General features: G+C 34.0%; 2 protein-coding genes and 1 long non-coding RNA gene across 3 annotated transcripts in view; 1 reads left to right on the top strand and 2 right to left on the bottom strand.

Moving 5' to 3' along the window:
* Positions 1-16,423, bottom strand: part of LOC123657702 (ras-related protein Rab-11A) — a 27,310-nt gene extending 10,887 nt beyond the window's left edge. The window contains exons 1-3 of the mRNA XM_045593222.1: positions 16,110-16,423; positions 15,548-15,669; positions 105-337 (exon numbers count right to left, since the gene is read on the bottom strand). Coding sequence (XP_045449178.1) covers positions 105-337; positions 15,548-15,669; positions 16,110-16,149 — 395 coding nt within the window. The 5' untranslated portion in view covers positions 16,150-16,423. The remainder of the gene's footprint in view (positions 1-104; positions 338-15,547; positions 15,670-16,109) is intronic.
* On the top strand, positions 13,689-22,750 carry LOC123657706. Its single transcript, XR_006743741.1, has 2 exons — positions 13,689-13,728; positions 22,554-22,750. It is a non-coding gene; the product is annotated as an uncharacterized LOC123657706 (long non-coding RNA).
* LOC123657705 (50S ribosomal protein L1) lies at positions 19,274-25,218 on the bottom strand. Its single transcript, XM_045593224.1, has 7 exons — positions 25,086-25,218; positions 24,797-24,927; positions 23,919-24,132; positions 22,536-22,703; positions 21,179-21,412; positions 19,600-19,697; positions 19,274-19,451 (listed from the first exon to the last, which is right to left on the bottom strand). The coding sequence occupies exons 1-7, from the start codon at positions 25,188-25,190 to the stop codon at positions 19,319-19,321; spliced, it is 1,083 nt and encodes a 360-aa protein (XP_045449180.1). The 5' UTR covers positions 25,191-25,218; the 3' UTR covers positions 19,274-19,318.

The raw sequence follows: 25,218 nt of genomic DNA, 5'->3' as shown, positions 1-25,218 counted from the left end.
CCTGCATTTGATCACTTGAAATAGTCAAGATCACGTCGTAATGCTGACAGGTTGGAGTTTTCATTATCATCTAAGGTGTCTATCGGTCTTTAGTCTTCACTCACCTGAGGTGCCTAAGATCGCTCTTGTTGCCGACGAGCATGATCAGTATGTTCTGGTCGGCGTGGTCGCGCAACTCGCGCAACCATCGCTCCACGTTCTCGTACGAGAGGTGCTTCGCGATGTCGTATACGAGAAGCGCGCCCACCGCGCCACGGTAGTACGCGGACGTTATCGCGCGGTATCTCTCCTGCCCCGCGGTATCCCATATTTGAGCTTTTATGGTTTTACCATCCACCTGCGATTGAAAAACAGGTCATTTGTAGCGTTGTGGCAGCCAATACCTAACTATAACGATGACAGGTCCAACAAGCATGTTCCCATGTTCGTGTTGTTTTTTTTAACACAAAGTATTCGAAATTGAACGGTTCTTGAGCAAAACGAGTCGTTTTATGAATGAACTATGAAATAAATAACAATGAGAAAAACATACAGGTATTAAAAAGAGCATTTAAATTGGGAACAATGTCTATAACAATAAAGGACTTGTTCCTATATTAACAGCTAGTAAATAGGTGAATTAACCTTTATAATTACATGGTATGTGTTGAGGTACACGTATTTAAATTTTTATTTATATAGTCTTCATTATTATGCTATTTACTTAGTACATATAAAACACAGTAGTACTTAGTACAGTATAAAAAGTTTAAAAAAGTCAACTCAAAACATATACGAAGAATATTTTTCACGTAATTTTGTAAAATATAAATTAAATTTATTGAGAAATTCATTTCAATCAACATTACGTAGACATGCGCAAGCGTGAAAGAATTTATTCATTTCAATTAGGTCAATGGAACGAGCGAAAATATGAACTTCAAAATTATATTCTTATATGATATAGTTATTTTTATAACTTGTCTATTATGTAAACGTAGATTTTTTGACTATTTACCGTATTTATTTAACCGTTTATAAATTTATTTGATTGACTTACACATAAAGAAATTATTATATATCTTCATGGAAGATAACAAGTTAGGGGGGTTAGGTTAGATCAGACGAGATTTAGACCTAAAATTTGATAATTTATAAACAAACAGAACGCATAAAGTGGGAACTTAATATTTTAGAAAATAATTTTGTGCCATTAAAACTGTCAAACATTTTCTTCAATTGAAAATTATGGTTATTGATACCTGTATTTTCAAGTGTAGGTAAGGTATTTTACTATATTCTAGTGTCTACGATTGGGGTGAAGGAACTCGAATTAAAATTAATTAAATCAACTAGACAACTCCCTCATTACGTATGGACAAAGTCACGAGTTGACTAATGAAATAATACAAAGAGCTTGCACTCTGGGGGTTCCGAACCATTACGTCTAATTCAACTAGACCTATAGTAACAATAATAGTGCTTAAATGTTTAAGTGGGAATAAAAAAGACAACGTTATATTATTTATTAGGTTCCTATTTCACTGGTTAATGAAGTCAGGAGGAATTAAGACAGTCGTTATGTCAGGGATATTTTACCTCAACTAAGAAAACATAACTTGGGATTAAAAAAAATTGCAATTACAAATACATACGTATGAGTATGAAAAACTTACATTTGATTATAAAAACCATCAAAACCCTCTTTATATGGGCTACCGTTATACGTGAGGATAGCTCTATCGGAAACCGTTGAAAAAGCTTCTATATATAGAAAAATAAATCCCTAAAATTTTTAGAATCAAATAAATTAATATTAAAATCTTCGAAAAAAAAAAAAAACTAATGTTATTTTATAATTTTTCAAAATATAGAACCCTAAAAAACATTTAAATCCGTACAGACAGTATCGACGTAAAATATAAATAACTATTAATAATTACGATACGAACGAGTGCGAGAAGGTCATATGAGTTATTTGAGGGTCATTGACACATCCGCTAGTCGATCGTGGAAGGAACTTTGAATATTGTAAAAGATACACATCGAATAAATACACCAATAGAAACTCATAAGACCTTATTAAATAAAATAAAATAAAATATTTATTTATGTTGACATTAAAAGCAATTTTGAATTGTCAAAATAATTAAAATAAAATATTCGTTTATAATTGATTAATTATAATAATTGATCTCCGCTGTGTAGCGACAGTAGTAAAGAATATAGCCACCCCCCTCTCTTCCCGTGGGTGTCATAACAGGCGACTAAGGGATAACACAGTTCCACTACCACCTTGGAACTTAAAAAGCCGACCGATAGCGGGATAACCATCCAACTGCTGGCTTTGAAATAAACAGTCCGAAGACGGCCAAAAGCGTCTTCGGTGCCCAGCGTGATGACTATGGGCAAAACACATGAGTTCACGCCTTTTTAGGCACAAACTAGTGGAGGCCTATGTCCAGCAGTGGACTGCGATTGGCTAAACTGACTTATTGAACAATTGATGTGAAGCTATCGGCGATTGGCAATGTTTATTCTGAAGAGAAGAATCGGAAAGTAACTTCTCTCACTAAATTTTACCTATACAATATTTTACATTTCCAAAGGTCGACTGGAAGAGATTGCTCTTACAGCGATAAGACAGTCTTTGTACATCTTTATGTGTCCTTTTATTGGCTGTATACAACAAAGCATTTTATTAGCAGTAAAAAGGACTGTGTACCATATTTAGTTAGTAAACCTTTCTTTCCGTTGTGTTCTCATCGCTTCGCAACAACAGTTATATTACTGTATCTATAAGATTAATATGTTATGAAAATTAAGTAGATAACGGTGCTATGTTTAGGTTTTTTTAGTCGGTAAATTTTATTGTTTTGATGATGAAATTATTAGAGTTATTTACAAAATATATTTTATATACCTAAGTAGATTCACGTCACATTCACGATTCGTCACTTTAAACGTCTATGAATAAAAAATACATTAAATCAATAAAAAAAAAATTACACACACTACCGTGTATTTGAGAAACATACGAATATATACTCCTTTGTTTAATGTTGAAGTGTGTGGTCAAATTATGGTCGAATCTAGGCGACTACTAGTATATATAATTATGTACCTCAATCTATAACTGTCATATTTCAATCTTTTTCGAATCAGATTGGGGACTGCGTTCGTCAACGTTCTTTACAATCGCCTATTTTTGGTACAGCGTATTGGAATAAATTTCATATAACGCTCCTCAATTTGACGATTACCTGGCGGCTTGGTCATAGAGATGGTTGGCGCGTTAGTGGTTGCGGATTCGGTCGCAGCATAAATATCTGTATTAACATCGGATATTTGTTGGACTGATGATGTGCTGGACGTTCGCAATGTGTATTGAAAGTGTTGTTTTATACAATTAGAAACGTTAGGGTAGCGCCGAGTTGCACGAAAAGAAATTTAAATTTAAGTAGTGATTAAACTAATTTAATCGCAAGAATTGTATGAAATTCTTGTGATTAAATTAGTTTAATCTCTACTTAATGTTTTAATTTTGTTTCGTGTAACTCGGCGTAAGACGTTTAATTTATAACACAAACTACGAAAACTATACTATAAAGTAATAATATTATTTTTCACAAATTTATAAATGTAGGTATATACATTTTGGTGCTACGAAATACCTATCACCAATACATAATTATAAGATGTTCATCACAAATTAAGCCAGTTATACCAGGGTCAGATCAAAGTGAGCCCGTATCTAATATCTTCTGGTTGAATCGTCCCGCATTTAATGGCCTATTAACACTAAACATGTAAGTTCAATTGTTTACGTTTACAACATATGAAATAAAATAACAATAGTAATAATTGTAACAATAGCTCATTTTAAATGGAGATTGTCTATCAATTAATACATACAATAATAGATAATTATGTAATTAAGATTCACCGAGAAGTTTAAAATTGCAAAGTAACAAACTCCAGAAATCTCATATGATGGAACTATAAATACAAAGATCACTGTGAGAAATTGGGTATATTATATTTTAGCTTTGATTAACTTAGAAAATTTGCAGTACTATAATTTTTTGCCAAAGTTTCGGCACAACGATTTAACAATAAAAGATCGCAGCAAAAGATAATAAATAATACGCGTAACTACGCGTTATCAAAGATTACTCAAAAAGTAGTTATCAGATCTCGATAAAATTTATATGTGACCACATGATAAACATCAGCTTTCGATTAAATTAAAAATTATCAAAATCGGTACACCTAGTAAAAAGTTATTGCGGATTTTCGAAAGTTTCCCTCGATTTCTCTAGGATCCCATCAGCAGATCCTGGTTTCCTTCTCATGGTACTAAACTAGGGATATCTCCTTTCCATCAAAAAAAATTATCCGAATTATCAAAATCGGTACATCCAGTAGAAAGTTATGCGGTATAATACAACGTAGGTCGACGAAAAAAGCGTCAAGTAAAAACGCATTATTAGATATAACTCGAAAAGTAGTTGTTAGATTTCAAATAAATTTAAATGGGACCAATTGACACACACCACCTTTCGATTAAAAAAAAAATTGTCGAAATCGGTCCACCCGGTCAAAAGTTCTGATGTAACATACATAAAAAAAATACAGTCGAATTGAGAACCTCCTCCTTTTTTGGAAGTCGGTTAAAAACGAGTGTGCTTTAGACCACACGACTGAAGTAAATTGCCCCTACAGTAATATACGAGACGTCGCTTCAGCCTGTGATGTCCCACTGCTAGGCATCATATGCCTCTTTCCCCATGTAGGAGAAGGATCAGAGCTTAATCCACCACGCTGCTCCAATGCGGGTTGGCGGATATATTCTTTACTATGAGTAACGATCGCTATCAGGTGTACATTATCATGTATTAAACCGGGACCGACGGTTTGACGTGCTCTCTGAGGCACGGTGGGGAGAACCACAAGGACTGCACAAACAGCCAGACCATGACATCTGTATGGCCAATTCAAATGTTTGTCATGTGCGGGAATCGAACCTGCAACCGCCAGCGCAACAGTCACAAACCAACCACAACCAACTCCTTCTATCTTTACTAACTTATATCTCCCTCTCAACTTCCGTTTGCCACGCCCGATCACACTTTTCGTAACGCTCTCGTCACGCATTCACCAGCTTAATCCCTAAGTCAAGCATGCCTAAAGAAGTTTTACTTCAAGAAACTTCAATGAATCAATTCAAATATGTCTTACACATAGAAACAATTGGAAACTTACTCGATTACTAATAGCAATAGCTATATTTCGAGATATGATTCATAGTACTGATTCAGATATGTGTTATCAACAGAAATCGAAACCGCTAACGATTGTAACTCGCAATACATTTTAAAGTTTATTTTACGTAGATTACGTAATAGCCTTATTTTATCTGTCGTTAAGGGGTTAAGATTTGATAAGAATGACGGTCAAGTATGAACTGCACTTTTTTTTATTAAATTATACAACATCCACGCGCTCAAAGTATCCCGTGCGTGCCTTTTTTAAAAACCTGCAATTTATTTCTTATCTGTGTGCGTTTTTATTATTATTATTATTATGAAGCTTTACAACAGCAGTCCTCAGAAAGACAAGAATTGCAAGGTTTTCATATAATTGTAATGTTTATAATAATAAACAGTTTTACGAAAGGGTAACGACAAATTTCTTACAATCTTTAATAGCCAAAGCTTATCATTCGATACTACACTACAGAAATGACAGAAACGCGCTGTAAGCGTTACAGCCTTTCATGAAATCTATGTCTGATCTTTTGGGCGATATATTGACGACTCTTAAAGTTATGTATTTCATCGCTATTCTTCTTAGCAAAAAGTACAATCCAAATTGGTGTTATTACCTTAACTATAATTAATTAACATTATGTGTACTTTGTAAAAATGACGATTCAAGTGCTTTTGAAGTGAATAAGGAAATTTTTGATTTTGATATTTAAATAAAACATTTGTTAGAATTGACCATTGTTGAGAAACTAAAACCCATCGACCAAATAAGTTTCTAGTTTGGAAAGTATACTTGGGAGTCCTTAGAACCTCTCTTTTTTCATTTCAACGATCATACAGAGTGTAGATCGTCTAACCATAAACACTAAACCCGAAGAATTGCAAAAATTCTTAGTAAATACACTAACATATATTGTCTTCATTAACATGTATTGTTATCAAAGGGTTTATATTCTATGTAAATAAAGATGAATCGCTAAATATGTTCCTAAGCGCTAAACACGAAAACACCTGAACCAATTTGTTTAATTTCTGTTTAAATAGTTTTCTAACACTTTGATAACCGTTCATAAGGAATGAAAGATTAAAAAAATAGCGCAGAATATTGTGAAATTTCAGAAAACGTAACGATTAGAGTTAAAGTTTGACAGTTCACAGGATGGGAAACGTCTGTCGGGTCGGCTAGTAAATAATAAATACGACACAAGGAATATTATATAACGTAACTTAATTCATTGAAATAGTATTCCTCGAAGACACGGTTTGATAGCGTCGGTTCAAGGTCTCCTAGGTTATATAAGACAAAATCTCAGGATATGAACAAACTGAGCAGTATTGTGCACGATATAGTTACATTTATACGTAGATTTTTTATTTGGAGAAGGTAAACCTTTTTTAGATTTTCTTTTATTCCGCTACGACGGCAAAGAAACGTACCGCCCCTCTGATGGCAAACGGATAACGTGTATGGCCGTCTGCAACACAGGAAGCTTTGCAAGGGCGTCGCCGAGCCTACCCGCACCCTTCCTAGGAGCCCTGGACAACTTATCACCATAGAACTTGCGAGCCATGTCATTTAGCTGTGATCTTTTGTAAGGGTGTAAGGGTACTATACTCAGTAGGACTGTTCCAAATTTTGAGCAAGATGTTTCCTACTGTATCCTACCTCATTAAAATTACAAAATTAAAAAATATCACGGGTACCTCTCGCACAACTGATATCACATGTGACAACAACAACAGTGTATCATCAACTTAATATTAAATAATCAAAAAACTAAATACAAACAAGAGATCGTTCTTTGTTAAGTGTTCTTAAAATGTTTGACTTTACTAAAAACGCTGATATAATCTCAAGGCCTACTCGAGGTCAGCACTAATTTAGTTCAACGTATGTTGAGACAAGCAATAGCGTAGTGGCAAACAAATTTGGTACATTAGTACCGCAAGCTAGTTCTAGACAAAACGCTTAAGTATATATAATAAATGGTTAAATAGTACTACATCGATTCTTTATATCTCTTGCATTGATTTATTGTTATGGTTGACGCAGTGTAATAGCAACTCAGGCGGAGATCCTCGCCGAAACATATCATTTTGTGGCGGCGAGGAAATCCCGGGGGGAGACTCCTATCCGATAGCCGAGGGACTTCGGCCGGCCGGATGACACGACCCCACACGTCTGAGGGGTGGCCTTAATGTGAGCGAGGCCACCCCACCATTGTGCCGGGGCCCGGAAACTTTGCCCGGGCCTACCGCCGGGGCGAGGTGGCGAATGCTAGCGCGACCCCATCTCGCCCCACTCAGGCGGACGACTGCTCACACGTGGTGGTTTTTTAGTCAGTAGGAGTCTGACATAACCCTCTGCCGTCCCCGCGCTAGAGGGTATCCATGATGGATTTTTCCAACGGTAACAGTCATGGGTTCAATACGATTGAAATATAGAATACTAGCGACCCGCCCCGGCTTCGCACGGTTGCAAAAACTATCAATGTTCCTCTATTATATTACGCATGTATTAAACATATGAACCTTCCTCTTTAATCATTCTTTCAATTAAAAAAACCCGCATCAAAATCCGTTGCGTAGTGTTAAAGATTTAGGTACATACATAGGGACAGAGAAAGCGAGAAAGCGTTTGTTTTATAATATGTAGTGAAGTGATAAATGTTTGTTGTATTTCAAGCGTTCGTTAATGTGTATGTTTTCAGACCCCCGAATCAGGATTATTCAAATGGGGACTGTGAAGACCCTGTGTGAGTGTTGAGTGAAGCGTTCATATAATTTCTCAGTGTACGTTCAACGTAAGAGGTCGCTATCAGTTGAAGGGTACAGGTGCAAAACAAGGAATGTCACTAAAATTCTAAGTTTTTTTAATGGCAATATTTTAATTTTCCTGTGTATTTTTAGTTAGCATTACACAAAAAGTGTAAAAACGCGTATAATCAGATCTATTACTAAAGTCTCAAAACTGTATACAGGAACAAAATAGGGAATGTCCATAGTGTAACGGATAGTAAGAAGGAATGTCCAAGCTGTCAAAATACTTATGTCAACTTTGAGGCTATGTCGTGGTTATGCCGAGTGTTTATTTGGAGCGGTATAATTTTGGCCCCCCCCCCCCCCCCCGTATCACAATTATCGTGTAAACCCCGTGGTTACGAAGATATTGTCTTCAAGTTTTTAGGTTAGCTTTTCGTTATTTATAGATATTACAATACCTTAGAGTTGCGCGTCTGACTCCACCTTAACTCCGGTGCTGCGGGAAGTGCACTCATATGCTCCGTTCACCAACTTTCACACGTTATTTTCGAACAAATGTACGTAAAAACGATCTCGATTGCAAGATCAACAAACGATAACGAACTGACGCTTAACGACATAGGCAACTGACTCCACCTTCTTAGCATTTCCTTAAAAAACGATTTAAACACAAATGCATTATTTTTATCTAAATAACTGTCGCGCAGCTTAAAAACGGAAGGGCCCCGGGGGATAACGGAATTACCACTGAGCTCCTTAAGGCCGCAGGGTGACCTGTCCCAAAAGCCCAAAGACTATTTAACGCCGTCATCCATCGAGGTACCACGCCGGAGGCGTGGTCCAGGAGTGTGGTGGTGCTGTTCTTTAAGAGAGGCGATAAGTCTCTGTTGATTGCTTGAAGACAAAAGTCTTCGAGCAATGCGTCCTGTCTGTGTTAACATACGCAGCCGAGACGTGGACACTGACGAAGGGACTGGTCCACAAGTTTAAAGTCGCTCAACGTGCAATGGAACGGGCTATGTTTGGGGTATCTCTCAAAGATAGGATTAGAAATGGGACTATGCGCGAGAGAACGAAAGTAACCGACATAGCCCACAGAATTAGTAAGTTGAAGTGGCAGTGGGCTGGCCATCTGTGCCGCAGGACTGATGGTCGTTGGAGCAGACGGGTCCTAGAGTGGAGACCGCGTCTTGGCAAACGCAGTGTGGGACGTCCTCCAGCCCATTGGACCGACGATCTACGTAAGATTGCCGGTGTAGGCTGGATGAGGATTGCGGAAAATCGGGATGTTTGGCGCGAACTTGGGGAGGCCTATGTCCAGCAGTGGACTACAATAGGCTGAGCTGACTGACTGACTGAATGAAATAACTGTATAGTAACACCTTAGAGTTATTTTACACAGAAGTAATTATAATGGTATATGGAAGAAATTACCCATAATGGCAAAAAAGGGAACTGGATCAGACACATCAAATGAATTTGAATTACCAGAATTTCCCTATCAATTTTTTTACCTATTAATGCAGAAAAGTACAAGGATTTAATGGATTTCAAAAGATTTTGTTCTAAAGGGGCTCAATCCTACTTTGTGAAGGCATTCCTCATGCATAATTAGTAAAACAATTATTAAGTTGGACATTCCTTGTATGGGACACAGTGGACATTACCAGTTTTTAACCGACTTCCAAAAAAGGAGGAGGTTCTCAATTCGACTGTATTTTTTTTTTAATGTATGTTAACATCAGAACTTTTGACCGTGTGGACCGATTTCGACAAATTTTTTTTAATCGAAAGGTGGTGTGTGTCAATTGGTCCCATTTAAATTTATGTGAGATCTAACGACTACTTTTCGAATTATATCTAATAATGCATTTTTACTTGACGCTTTTTTCGTCGACCTACGTTGTATTATACCGCATAACTTTCTACTGGGTGTTCTGATTTTGATAATTCTTTGTTTGTTGAAAAGTAGATATCCCTAGTTTAGTACCATGATAAGGAAACCAGGATCTGATGATGGTATCCCAGAGAAATCAAGGGAAACTCTTGAAAAGCCGCAATAACTTTTTACTGATTGTACCGATTTTGATAATTCTTTTTTTGTTGGAAAGAAGATATCCTTAGTTTAGTACCATGATAAGGAAACCAGGATCTGATGATGGAATCCCAGCGAAATCGAGGGAAACTCTTGAAAATCCGCAATAACTTTTTACCGGGTGTACCGATTTTAATAATTTTTAATTTAATCGAAAGGTGGTGTTTGTCATGTGGTCACATATTAATTTTATTGAGATTTGATAACTACTTTTTGAGTAATCTTTGATAACGCGTAGTTACTTGACTATTTTTCGTCGATCTACGTTGTATTACTCGTCGATGTAATTAAAGTCGGTTTTTTTTTAGTTTGCGAGCAAACACAATTACTGTATGTTTCAAAAGTGAATTACTATAATTTTTTAATTATTAAAAAAATATATATTTTCTTTTCAATATTTCATATTCCTAAAAATAAGACTTTATAAGGTAAACTAAAGTTCCTATTAGCGTTTTATAATTTTAAAAGACACTTAAGAAAGTTTTTAACTTTGAAAAATTAAAATGTTAATTACATAACTTTTTGTTTTTGTGACATTTCTTGTTTTGCCCCTGTACCCTTCAGTTTATTATTTCAGCTGTTTGTATTGATCAGTGTACATATGTCTGCTACTTTCAATATATCGTTAATGATCAAACACTTATACATATACAAACATCTCAGTAGAAATTTAAATTGCTACCGTTGGCGTAATGGAATGATACCACCAGAACACCAGAATAGTAGTCGTTAATTAGTAGCATGGGTAGAAACGTCTGAAGACGAGGCTTTATTATTTTTTATTAATTATTGCCTTTAAGGTAATGAAAGATTTTGTATTAAATCAACAATAGACCAATTCAAATCTTCATCACACTAGTAAAAACTACGTGATCCGCTCTCTCTCATCGGGAAGTTTCACACACATATACCTTTTTAAAACGAAACAACTGCCTTTAAATAAATGTAAAGAAATCACAGAAATCAATAAAAATCGACATCGCGTGAGACTTTAGCTACAAAGTCTTCGAACTATATTAAACATTACATTATATAAGTGAACATCGATAGAGCAGCATTAGAATGCGGTCATTCTAGCATTTCTGGTTATATTACACATAACGTACAGAAATACTGTCTGAACAATTCGACCTCTTGATGATATCGCGGCTAAAAATATTTTTGTTATGACGCATGTATGTATTTACGTCTTACTCTTTTAAATAATAAATATTTCCACAATCGCAAAGTTTAATTTGCAATATTGCAGAATACCTGTTCACATTTAATATCTATTTTGAACGCTTCAGCTTTTAATATCCCACTGTTGGGCATAGTGCTCTTTTGCCCATGTAGGAGAAGGATCAGAGCTTAATCCACCACGCTGCTCCAATGTGGGTTGGATATATTCCCTACTATGTGTTACGATCACTATCAGGTGTACATGATAACAACCGGGACCGACGCCGCGACGGTTTATCATGCTCTCCGAGGCACGGTGGGGAGACCCACAAGGACTGCACAAACACCCAGACAACGTCAAACATCTGTATGGCCAATACAAATGTTTGTCATGAGCAGGGATCGAACCCGCAACCGCCAGCGCAATAGCATCTGAACACATCGTGCTAAATAGTGAAATTGATTGGCAGCTTTTGTTGTGACGCGTATGAGAAGCGTAAATAGAACAGATGATGAACAAAAGTTATTTTGACACAGCGCATACACCAAACTGTATATATGTATACATCCTTAAGACTCAACTAAAAACGTAGCAAGTAGATTGGCAGTCGATATGTAGTCCATTTGATTACTGTGGTTGTAAAATGATTATTAATAGAAATTAAATTCCATATCATTAAATTGTAATTAGGATCGTTAGTTTACACTTTATCATTTTGTTCAGAATCCAATTAACAACATCACTATTTATAGAACTATAGATAAATAATTTATTTAAATGCATTCAAAAATCTACAGATGCATTTTTAAAAACTCTTTCAGATAGTTAAAATCTGATAGGTACTGATAAGCTTCTGAGGATTCTCAATATCATTCTATGAGTCTCATAAGCCGTGAGGAAATATTAGCCAATACGAAAATTATCGGAATTGAACGAGAAGTGAAAGCGAATTTCTTTCAGTATATACGGCAATTTTTTGCTTATTACATATATATTAATCTCTAGCGTAAACACTTCAAGACGAATTTTATTTATCATCAGTCCATGTATAACTAGGTCGATACCTATTAATGTAAAATTCAAATGTCCTCGTTATAATATCATTCTTTAGCGCGTATTATCAGTTGGTTTTTTTATGCTCAGACCTATCTAAATAAGTTCAATACACGTATGTACATTTTTCTAAACCAAATATATCGATTTGGCAACCTGAAAGACTATTTATGTATGTATATATTGTATCTATAAATATCTTGGTATCTGCAATTCGAGAAAACACAATACGCAATAGCTTGTTGACAAAATTTATAAAATGTATTTTTTTTTTTTGTAACTTTCAATTTAAGCCCTTATTTATCGTATTCATTTACGTTATAACTACGGTTAAATGAAAAAATGTATTAATATTTAAAGCAACTGAGCTCGGCTACAACGTTAATGAACCACGAGATGCACACACATTCTATATAAATGAAAATGAATCGCTAAAATGTTTTGCCAAGTGTCCCGAATGGCTGGAACGATTCAGTCATCATTTTTTTTTTTTTTGTCAATTTTGTAACATTTTCTACTAAATACTTACGTAATGAAAAAAAAAATAGAGCAGATAATTGGTAAAATTCAGAAAAGTACGCGTTAGATAGACACATGACGTACAAAATAATAAAACAAAAAAGGAGCTAGTTTACGCTTCATTCTATGGGATGGGACCGTCGCCCACGAACCATGGCAAGATTCAATATATGAATCGCGCAAGTCTCGTATAATCAAATGTTATCATAGTGATCGAGAAAGTTAAAAAACTTACATAGAAGCTAATCCATACTAATATTATAAAACAGAAAAGTTTGTTTGTTTAAAGGCGCCAATTTCAGAAACTCCTTACTGGATTTAATTGATTTTTTTTTTGTATTTTATGGCCAATTTGCCGAGAAAGCTGTAGGCTAATTTTTTTTCTCTAATTAACGCGTGTGTGATTTCACATTAGACACGGCCAGTTTAGTAAATTGATGTAAACAATTCATTCACAATATAAAAACAATCTTACAACGCTCGATATTATCACGTACAACTCGGAAATGTGCCAAATGTATCACAAAGTTTTAATGAGGTCAAAACTGCTACTAAAGTGAATAATAGTATGCTATATATGATACATTAAAAGTCTCTTTACGAGATATAAAGAAGCTCGTCTTCAATCATTTTGTGTAGTATCATCAAGTGTCTTGAATTTAACATAATAAAAAAAATATATGTGAGGGCTTATCCCTTGGTCACATAATTTAGAGCGATTTTATTTAATTCCTTGAACGTTTTTGGAGTTCTTCTTTATGGGCGCTTGACTTATGGAGTAAGCTGGTGAATGCGTGACGAGTGCGTTACGAAAAGTGTGATCGGGCGAGGCGAATGGAAGTTGAGAGGGAGATACAAGTTAGTGAAGATAGAAAAAATTACGTTTCGTGAGTTTTACTTAAGTCATGTAAAGCACACTAGTTTTTTGCAAAATCCCTCCTCTGCTGGGCAAAGTCCTCTTTCTCCATACAGGAGAAAGGCCACTGTTAATTAAATTGAAGTCTATCTTAGGAAATGGCATCAAAATCCATACATTTTGTAAAAAATATTATTACATACAAAAGAGTAACTGCTACAATAACCAAACAAACTGAGACTAAAAATCTACTAATATTGACTAAGAACATTTGTTTGAAGGGATGATTATTTGTTTAAGATGAGTGTTAGGAGTGCCTTTGGACCTAAATTCACTTTGCATTCTCATTTTACAAAAGACTTAAATAATATTGAGCACACCATTAGTTTTATAATTTATCTTAGCTTAAATCTACTAACATTTTAAACATTTCACAAGAAAACTACACATTATTTAAATAAAACCACAGACATCAACGGTCATACTTATGTATAATAAACTAGCGACCTGCCCCGGCTTCGCACGGTTGCAAAAGCTGTTCCTCTATTATATTAGGCATGTATTATACATATAAACCGTTGCTTAGTTTTAAAAGATTTAAGCATACATAGGGATATAAGGACAGAGAAAGCGACTTTGTTTTATACTATGTAGTGATTCAACAGATTTAATTTAATAATTCAAAAAATTTTCCAAAACAATAAACAGAACAATATTTAAAACCGATAGAAAAATATTATTAACTCAAATATCCTTGCAAAAAATTACTATATTCAGGTCAATTTAAATTATGATTTCATAACAAAAAAAATATATCAATATATATAATAAAAACGTAATGGATCACTGTCTGTAAATGGAAGATATACGAGAAAAAATATTATTGGGACCTTTATCAGCGCAAATAGCACCTAAAACAATGATTGTTAGAAGTTTTGAAAGTTTATCGGTGCATTTGTGCACACTAATCTCAGAATCGGAGTATCCAATTTAGATGTGGTTTTCACTAATATATTGTAGTAAGCTTCACATAACATTTAGTGCTTGTTTCATGTCAATCAGTCCATAAAAAAAAGTAATGCCAATTTAAAGAATTACAATGCTGTATTTATACCTATCCAAAATAAACCAAAAGATATATCTAAAAAATACTGTCCAAAGTCACTATTGCACCGCTGACTTTATTTATTATTAGATAATGTAAATAACAGATATACAGGGAAATATAATTAAAATTATTATGATTTCTTCGTTCATTTAGTTTATTTATATTTAATAATATAAGTCATTTTGCAGTATTTAAATATCAAAAATCAATTAGAAATAAAAGGAAAATTGTTTTAAAAAATTTAAAAAACTTAATGTGCCGTATACGTTAATGTGTAACATGTTTTAAAAGGAAATTAAAACTATACTGATTCACATTCTAATTAGTTGAGCAGATAAGTCCTGATAACACACTATCAAGTATTCAGTAATATGTATTGGTTTGTGATAAATATATGTTTAAAAAAAACCTTTTTCATTAAGAATATTTGCCATATGTATATTATTCAAATAATACTGCACTGAATTCTATTGTTGTTTAGTTTATATTACTTTTCTTACTGTTTGAATTATTTGAATTCAAATTTCATTTTGAAATGAAAATGATCTTGTTAAAAATAAATAATAATAATTAATACATTTAAATTCTTAAGTATATAAGTGTTTTCAATTTACTGTATTATCAAAATAATAATGAACTCATACTACAGAAAATAACAGTAAATAAGTTTCGAAACAAAGGAATGTAAAGCATCTAACTATTGTGTTTGTTTTATTAAATCTATGTAAAAATAACTGTTTACCTCTATACTTCTTGTTGCAAATTCCACGCCTATTGTTGATTTTGATTCTAAGTTGAATTCATTTCTAGTGAAACGCGAGAGAAGACTGCTTTTACCCACACCAGAGTCACCAATCAAGACAACTGGAACAAAAGAAACATACAGTAAATAAACCCGACTAAATACATTGTGGGACTAAATAGAATCTTGTATGATACAATTTATAGTATATAAGTGCGTTTACTAAATCAAACACGATTATTCGAGGATGAGTCATAGGGAGAGAAATTTTTGTAAAATCGATCGATGGCTTTCAATCAGCTGATGAAAAAACAAAGCAAAAAGTATAAATTGTATCATAAAAACACCTACAGGCTACAGGATATTGCGTTTACGGCCGGTGCCAGAATATTCTCATTGAAAATAAGATAAAAATCTAATACACTACACGATATTCTACGTCATTTAAGATGAATCAAAGATTTTTAGTTTATACTTAAGTTTATAAGTTTAAAGACGTATTCGACAGTAATATATTGCATTGTATTTGTATTATATTATTAGAATAATGATAAATATTTACCTTTGAACAAATAATCGTATTCGTCCTCTCTTGTACCCATTTTGATTATCTAGTTGTACGTCCGACGTCAAAATCGGTCAAATAATAACGTCAAGATATCCGTAACGTAAACAAAATAGTTGTACACAAAAATATCACAGGCTTTTTAAACACTACACAGCTCACAAAATATCACTTTAAATATCGGATTAATTAAAAAAAGACGGGTTAAAATCTAATTTGAATCCTAAATTGTCACTGGAACAAAATGGCGGATTGTTTTACGCCCCTACGCTGCGTTCAGAAATGTTTGTTTTATCTTCGCTTCTATTTTTACCAATACGGATACGATGACGTTTCCAATTTACATTTTACGAATGACGTTTCTATTTCCGAACTATCAAAATACTCGTATACACGTACAGAAAGTTGTAAGCAATCTTGATTCAAATATAATTTATAATTAAAAAATATTAAGAAAATACACTCATGAAATAAAGCATTTAACGAATAATTAAATGATCTTTGCTAAGCCTTAGAAAAATTTAAATGCTTAATAACTAAATGCTTAATGTAAGACGCAGAATAATATTCTACTGCATCACTGAATATCATGACGAATGCACCTTTGTCCTAAATAATAATTGTGTTTGCTTGCAAACGAAAAAACCAACTAAATTACATCGACAAATAATACAACGTAAGCAGACAAAACAAATAACAAACGCACTAGTCGTCACTACGATTATCAAGGGTTTCCCTTGATTTCTCTGATATTCCATCATCAGATTCTGGTTTTCTTATCATCGGACCACACTGAGGATATCTCTTTTCCATCAAAAAAAGAATTATCAAAATCGATTCATAAACGATGAAATTATCCCCGAACATACATAAAATATATACGGTCGAATAGAGTAACCTCCTCCTTTTTTGAAGTCAGTTAAAAAATAATAGAGGGAGTAGCACAGTTCCACTACCACCTTGGAACTTATAAAGCCAACCGATGGCGGGATAACCATCCAACGGCTGGCTTTGAAATAGACAGGCCGAAGACAGGCAGCAGCGTCTTCGGTGCGACAAAGCTAGCCCTGCGGTCACCAGCCCACCTGCCCAGCCTATTTTTGGCGCGAACTTTTGGAGGCCTATGTCCAACAGTGGATTGCAATAGACTGAAATGATGATGATGATGACATGTTTACTCGTTGCTGATAGCAATGTGAATGAAGCAATGAAAAATTTACAGATTTATAGATTTCAATGCTCTCTGCAGACGGTGCCATGATGCAGGATTGTTTTAAATGCGCAAAAAACGAACTAAGTCCATATCGGCTCACCTTATAAAAATCTTTCCTTCAAAAACAATTAATATCTCTCCTTGACTCATGCCTTCATAACCAACAATTACCTATGTCCTATACGAATGATTGCCAAACCCACTGAAGTTAAGACAATCACACATACCTTGGTCTAGTAATAGATTGCAACTTTAACTGGCAACAACAGTTAATATACCTCTAATTTTGATAATATGCTTGCTGAACACATCGCCTTTATTCAGAAATCTGAGTCACGCCTAACTCATTATCTTGGCCATAATATTCAGAATAAAATAATACAATTATTAGGGGAAAAAATAAAAAAGCTATTGTTTTGGAATTGACACTATACAAATATTTTTCAATTATTTTAGATTGCACTCCAGATATTGCTCATGAAGAACAAATATCGGTTGTCGTACGTTACGCCCTTTTAAATTCAAGCAACAACAAGGCTGAAGTAAAAGAACACTTTCTGGGTTTTTTCCTATTACAGACACTATTGGCCTGAGCTTAACTCAATTTTTGTTAGATTTTTTAATTTCAAATGAAGTTGACGTGCAAGATATGCGTAATCAAGTTACGATAATATGCAAACGTGAAAGGGAAATATATGTCTACAAAATCGAATTTTAGATTTAAAACCGCGCGCATTTTATGTACCTTGTGCGACACACAGCCTAAATTTGGTAGGGAATGACGCAGTTAAAAGTTCATTAGAAATTGTAAATTTCTTTTCAATTGTGCAAGAAATTTATGTCTTTTTCCGCGTCAACAGCACGTTGGCAAATACTTGCTAAAGAAGTGCCAACTTTAAGTCTAAAACCACTTTCAAATACTCGATAGGAGAGCAGGGTTGAAGCAGTAAAAGTTCTACGTTTTGAATCGGGAAGTGTATGATGCCTTGTTTACCATATATTCCGATAGGAGCAAAGATTCAGAGTCCAGAAATATGGCAAAATCATTACTGGCAAAAATTAAGTCGTTTAAATTCATTTTCTTTCTGGTTTGAAATTGTAAGCAAGATAAATGTAGTTAGCAAGGCACTTCAAAAGTCAGACGTTGTATTGTCAGAAGCGGTGAAAATGATTGACAATTCAAAAATAAGTTTGTCTGAATTCCGTAATGCGACCGTTTTTGAGGAGCTTTTTAACAGCGCGAAAACTGTAGCGGAAGAAGTCGAGGCAATAACAGAATTTCCCACACCTGCACGCCCTTGCGCTCGTAAGGTTTTTTAATTAGGAGGCGGAGGATGAACCGATAACAGAGGCGAAAATACATTTTAAAGTAAATTTTTACTACTATTTATTAGACACCGCAATTACTAAGTTCGACGAACGGTTCGAACTTTTTAATCACAATAATGTAAATTTTTCATTTCTTCAAAAATTGAAACACTGGAAGGATTTGGACTCGAACTTCCGTTTGAAAATATAACTGTAAGTATTCCATTTTGACCCCGCGCCTACTAGAGGGCGCCAATGTACTGGTTGCACACGGGCGCAACAAGGGCTAAGGCCGCTTCTGAGCTCGGACGCACGACTGGAATTTACTGCTTCAGATCGATTGTCTAAATAGGCGCAAAAAAGGCTTACAACTTAGTCTAAGAAAACAATACAACAAATGGTAAATAAACGAATCAAATTACGCCATCTATGGGAACCCAATAGGGTAGATGGCGTTATTAGAAAACGTCGTAGCCCTACAGTGTTCCGATAGATGGCGTTACGAGAAACTTAACGAGGTGATTCGTTCAGTAGATTTATCTCCTCATATTTTTAATACCGGGTACTTTTTATGAAAATCGATTCTTAAGGAGTAAAGTCCATAAAAAAACACTATTTTTTAGAAAAAATAAAAATCAACAATACTAATAACTTTTATTAGCAACTATTCTAACATAACAATAATTCAAGCTGTAGCTGCGACCACGTCTTTTTCATCGTCACTGTCTGCCTGGACCTCTTTAGGCAAAGTACGTTCCACATGGTTGAAAGGGTCTATCTTGAGCTTCTCTGGGGACGGGGGACTCACTAGGAAACACCTGGAAATAATTTCAATTATATTTATTTTGATAATCTTTTTAACGACGAATGTCTGTCTTTCTGTATTTTAAGTTTAGAATTGTTCAAAAAAAGAAACAAAAAACTTTATTAAATTAGATTTATTAATAATAAATAAATTATTAATACCTTGTAATAAAGAGTCCGTCTCGTTTCGGCCTTATTGATTGTATGTCCTTCAATAGGGCATCGACATTTTCTACTATTTGCTTAGTCTCCATATTCAACTGAAACAGACAAAAATTTATATGAATTATTGTACTTTTATTGGTTACACTAGAATCATTTTTTAAAGAAAGAATCTAGAATCATTTTTTTAAAGAAAGTATAAATAATTTAATAGTTTTCGAAAATGCAAAAATGCTTTATTAGTCTTGTGAGATTATTTATGACCATTTTACGCAAATCTGCTGAGTCGTATGCGATTTTTATTTATTTATTTTTGACATAAATAGATTTCTATACGATTACGGTAATGTCAAACCAGATTAATATTTCAATTAAATTTCTAAGAGATTAAAAATTATGATGGCAAATTCACGAGGCGTCTTAATTAGTAGATCACGAAATATTTCTTGACATCGAAATCGATTGATCTAATTAATTTCAGTAGTCAAATGGCCTGATTAATGTAATTTTCAAGGATTTTTTACACATGCAAAAACAGTCGTTACAATGGAGGACTGCAAATACTGCGAAGCAAAATGTCTTCTACTAAATTTTTAGCAAATGAGAATAAATTGTTTCCTAAGATTTCCTTTTTGGAAAAGCAACCCATACCTGATAGTGGTAAACTTGGAAAAAATTAGTTAAGCTATTGTAAAAAAAGGTACGCCATATAGTAACAAATATTTTATGTAGTAAAAATGGCATGGGCCCGTGGATCTTGTAAATAATATAATTACATAAATAATTTAAAAAAAGTTTACTAGTAATATTTTAGTTTTACAAACGTCATATTATACAGTCGTGTGACTGATATTACGTCACTTCCGTTATATATTTTTTTTACCGTTTTAGTATCACATTTTTTTTCAGTTCGGTCACCCAGCCAAATGTCAAGCGTGCCGTAAGGAACTTCGTTCCAATAATAATAATGTAGGAACATATAGCTTGTGGGATAAATAAAATGTTCAACTCACTTGGTATCTTGTATATTAACTCCACCACAAGATATAAACAACAAAGATGGAAGGAGCGAGAGAGCCACTAGCACGAATACAGTGTATAGTATATGTATAAAAAATAAAAAGCGAAAACGAAATAATACAATTATCTTTCTTAAAGTTCTTGAGCGTTTCTGGTTGTTAAAAATGGCTTAAACATCTTGTTACCATGGTTACGTCTTAAGATTTCTTTTTACGAATAAATAAAATTATCACGTCATTACACAGATTACACATAATATATATAAGTAAAAATAAAGATATGTGCCCAAAATAAAAAAACTAGTAGAAACAGAAGTAATAAATAAAGTTTGGTTCATATAACTATTATCAATTAGTCTATATTTCTCTTAATTTTTCATATCTAAACTCCTTTTAGAGTCTGTTAACAAGTATCTCTGTATCTGTAGAGGGCCGTATCTAGCTCTACCTCCTTTCAAGACAAAAGTTTTTAATAAATCTCCATTAAATACACATAATATAAATCCCGTTTCATTGAAAGTATTCATAGTAACTGTGTAAGCTTAAAATATTATACTTACCCTACCAACGGGGACCTCAACGGAACCAAAGTTTTGCTGATGCTCATCTTTAGTGACCCTATATTGGATGCCCGCAGAAAACTTCCTCACTAGGTCACATATATTAGGATCTAAAGTACCGGAACGTACATTGGGAAACCGTCTCTTCATCAGACCACGTATTGGTACGAGATCAGTTATGATGTTTGGATGAGCTATGACGTAGTCATAATCGCCGAGTTTTATTTCACCTTCCTGGAAATGAGAATTATTGTTTTATTATTCAACAGTGTCAGCAGCAGCGTCTTCGGTGCGACAAAGCCAGCCCTGCAGTAACCAATCCGCCTGCCCAGCGCGGTGACTATGGGTAAAACACATGAGTTCACGCCATTTTTGGCGCGAACTTGTAGAGGTCTATGTCCAGCACCACTGCTGTCCACACAGCAATAGGCTGAAATGATGATGATGATGATGATGATGATGATGATGATGATGATGATGATGATGATGATGATGATGATGATGATGATGAATGATGATGATACTTTATAATAGTGAATATCGATTTAGTTTCGGATCTCCTAATAAATGTTTTTATTGTAAACTATAGCCGTGCTTACGCGCTTACGAAAGTTATCATACGGAACGAATCTATCAAAGTAGCTCGTCTATTTAAACAAAGTCAAATGTAAAAAAAGGACTTTGAAATTTTTTATACCCAGAACATGATCATCTACACAATCGCAAAACCCAATTGAAGGAATTCAGAAAGGAACAACCAATTCGAAGGAACGCAGTTAAGAGTCGAACACCTTATATATATATTTTTAAAAGTAACTGCAGAAATTCTTGCCTATTCTTCTCTCCAGAATCTACATTCCGAATAAGCGGTAGCTTAAGTTTTAACAACAATTAAAATGTATATGAATTATATAAATTTCTTAGTAGTAAGAAAACTGTACTGTGTGGCTACGGTACTAAAGAATATAGCCAGCTCCTCTCTTCCCGTGGGTGTCGTAAGAGGCGAGTAAGGGATAACACAGTTCTCTTACCGCCTTGGAACTTAAAAAGCCGACCGGTGGCGGGATAGCCATCCAACTGCTGGCATTGAAATACACAGGCCGAAGACGGGCAGCAGCGTCTTCGGTGCGACAAAGCCAGCACTGCGGTCACCCAGCGTGGTGACTATGGGCAAAACACATGAGTTCACGCTCTTTTTGGCGTAAACTTGTGGAGGCCTATGTCCAGCAGTGGACTGTATAGGCTGTAATGATGTAATGATGAAGAAAACTAAATAAAAGGATTATATAACAATATAGTTCTTTCAGATGAAATGCATATAAAATTACATAAACTATATTATAAAACCAACTCATACCTGTATTTTCTTCACTAGCTCCGTGCTACCAGCAGTCGTGGCACCGGCCTCTGCAACCTGCTTGATCAGCTCGGGTCCTTTGCAGAATGCCAGGATTGTTCTTTCTTCATCACGAGGAAAGTTGTGTGGTAGCAGAGTTAGACGCACTATGTTCTCTATATAACGATTCTGTAAGAGTTTTTGTTTATTGATTAAATTGTATGATTTTAAACTAACATGGTTAATTTCATTACCTAAAAACATGGTAAATATCCCATTTTAAATAATTTTTTTACGATATAATATGTCTTTCAATGCATACTACGTACGAAACTACGTAATGACATCTATACGTATAATAAAATGGTAGGAAAGTCAAAACTGTACATTGAATATTTTTTTAAAAGAATACTTGGGGTGTGATCTATAATCGATACCGAAGCCAAAAATATAGTTTTTAGAATTTTTGTCTGTTTGTCTGTATGTATGTCCGGGATAAACTCAAAAAGTACCACATGGATTTACTTCAAATTTGGCACGAATATTATTAAGAAGTCGGGTCAACATATAGGCTACATATTATCATGCTATCACCTACCGGGAACGAGCAGTGAACCTTTATTTCCTCAACGCATTCTATAACAACGTGTAATCTAACGACGCATATTTGAATGTTGTTGTTATTATGTTAATAACCATGCTATATAAGCTAGCTTCACACTATAAAAATCACGCAATATAAGTAACTAAGCTAATTTTAAAGCAGCGCCATCTATGAGATTTTTCTGTAGATATGAAATGTAAAAAAGAAACGGGTAAATGAATGTTATTTTAAAAGGTATAATCATAGGTATTTTTGATCCTGTATAGCGTTCACGCAGACGACGTCGCGGGCAGCAGCTAGTTACTCTTAAATTTTGTAGAGTAGATGCAGCAAATGTTGATCGAACTAATTGTAACAGCTCAGACACATATTTGTGAGGAATGTTAGTGTTATATAGTTTCAAGTCATTAAATAAGCAATTAGTTGTTCATTCTATTTAGCTTAGAGCCCATTTTATGAGTTACTAACTTATTTGCTGTCAGAAACTATATTAATAAGATTATATTATAGGTATTATATGCACTCAGGATATTTGTTATTTGTTATGTATAGCGTGTAATGTTTATATGTTTCAAATAGAAGTATCTAACGAATTAAAGTTTGATGTTGACACTAAAATAAAGATATCAGAAAATTCCATCCATTGAATACTGTTATGAGGAGACTACGATATTGAAGCACTGATTTTATGTTACAGCATAGAATTAAAATTTTTACAAGTGACTGACAAAATTCTAATTATTATATATTTCGTAATAATGATCCAATTTTTTAATTATGTAAAAGGAAATATATTATACCTTTTTAACAGCTTCCATATTAAATTCTATTTGGGCGAACACAAATGAATCTAAAGAATTATACATAGTGGGGTCGTGAGTCTCCTTGTGGGCCTTGATAGCGTCCTCAGTAGAATATGTAATCCAGCGGTAATACCGCATGGGGTATACATCATCTTTAGATTCCATCTTGAACGAATCATCTAAATGCTTGTTCACATGTACTTGAGTTACCCTGGAAATTTAAAATGGTTTTGGTAAGAGTAATCATGTACATTTTTTTGTAAAAAAAAAAATTTAATTTTGATAATTTATAAATATAGGCAGTTTTTTTTTAAGGATGACACGCTACTGAGCTGGGTTTCAGCTGAGGATAAGGCCTTCACAATGGAGGTTACAGATTTCAGAAAATGGTATTATAATTTCAATGAGCTTTATTTTTTTTACAAAGTATTTTTTTTTCATTTAACCAACATTTTTTTTGTTTATGATAATTAAAAACAATGGATTTATATTTACATCAAATTCACTTGACTCCATTAAACAAATATATCAAAAAGGCAAAAAATGAAGAACAATAAGTCAATGCTTCACACTCAACAGCCCCCATTAGGATTAAACTCTGGTCTAAAAACACAAAAAACATAAACGCTTAGACCAAGGCAAACATCTGTATGACGTAACACACTTATGTTTGGCATGTGTGGGATGGGACCCGCAACTGACAGTGCAACAGCTACAAATGATTGTTGTTGCGTTTTCTTTTTACTCAGAAAGAAATCATGGGCCTTGCTTCTTCTTAGCCCCATGTATTCCGTCATCCAAATCCAACCCCGTCTTGTTTATTTAATTATAAGATTTTAAAGCTATTTATTCATTAAGGACATTATTCTACTTACTTATTTTTTCCTCTTTGGTTATGTGGTATGAAACCAATTTTTGTGATTTCAACTTTAACTTTCTTCGCACGAGCTTTGGCTCTAGTTCCCTTACGAGCAGCATTGTAGACTGATCCAGTATGAATGGATTTCTAAAATGATATAAATTCAAATTTTTAATCCATTTTTCGTATTTATTTACATTAACTGTATGTATGAAATGTAATAAAATATAAATTATATTATTTCATTTAATTATCATTTAGCTTTCTAATTGTATTTTTATTAAATAATACAATAATTTACTTACTAAGCCAGTGAAGTTGTATTTAGGTAGAATTAGAGCGGTATTAAACAAGGAACCTGTAACAAATATTACTTTTAATAGAAACCATGTATCAAATTTAATATACATTTATGTCGTAATAAACTTACGAAATAAA

This window comes from Melitaea cinxia, chromosome 11 (assembly GCF_905220565.1).
Source record: "Melitaea cinxia chromosome 11, ilMelCinx1.1, whole genome shotgun sequence".
Classification (NCBI taxonomy): Eukaryota; Metazoa; Arthropoda; class Insecta; order Lepidoptera; family Nymphalidae; genus Melitaea; species Melitaea cinxia.
The sequence above is the reverse complement of the archived record's forward strand: the minus strand, read 5'-3'. Positions and strand labels throughout refer to the sequence as shown.

Coding starts and splice junctions, on each gene's coding strand:
- LOC123657705 (XM_045593224.1), bottom strand. CDS start 25,190: ATGTATATTAAATTTGATACATGGTTTCTATTAAAAGTAATATTTGTT. Junction 24,133..24,796: donor AACCAAAGAGGAAAAAATAA/GTAAGTAGAATA, acceptor TTAAATTTCCAG/GGTAACTCAAGTACATGTGA. Junction 21,413..22,535: donor AGCTAGTGAAGAAAATACAG/GTATGAGTTGGT, acceptor TCTCATTTCCAG/GAAGGTGAAATAAAACTCGG.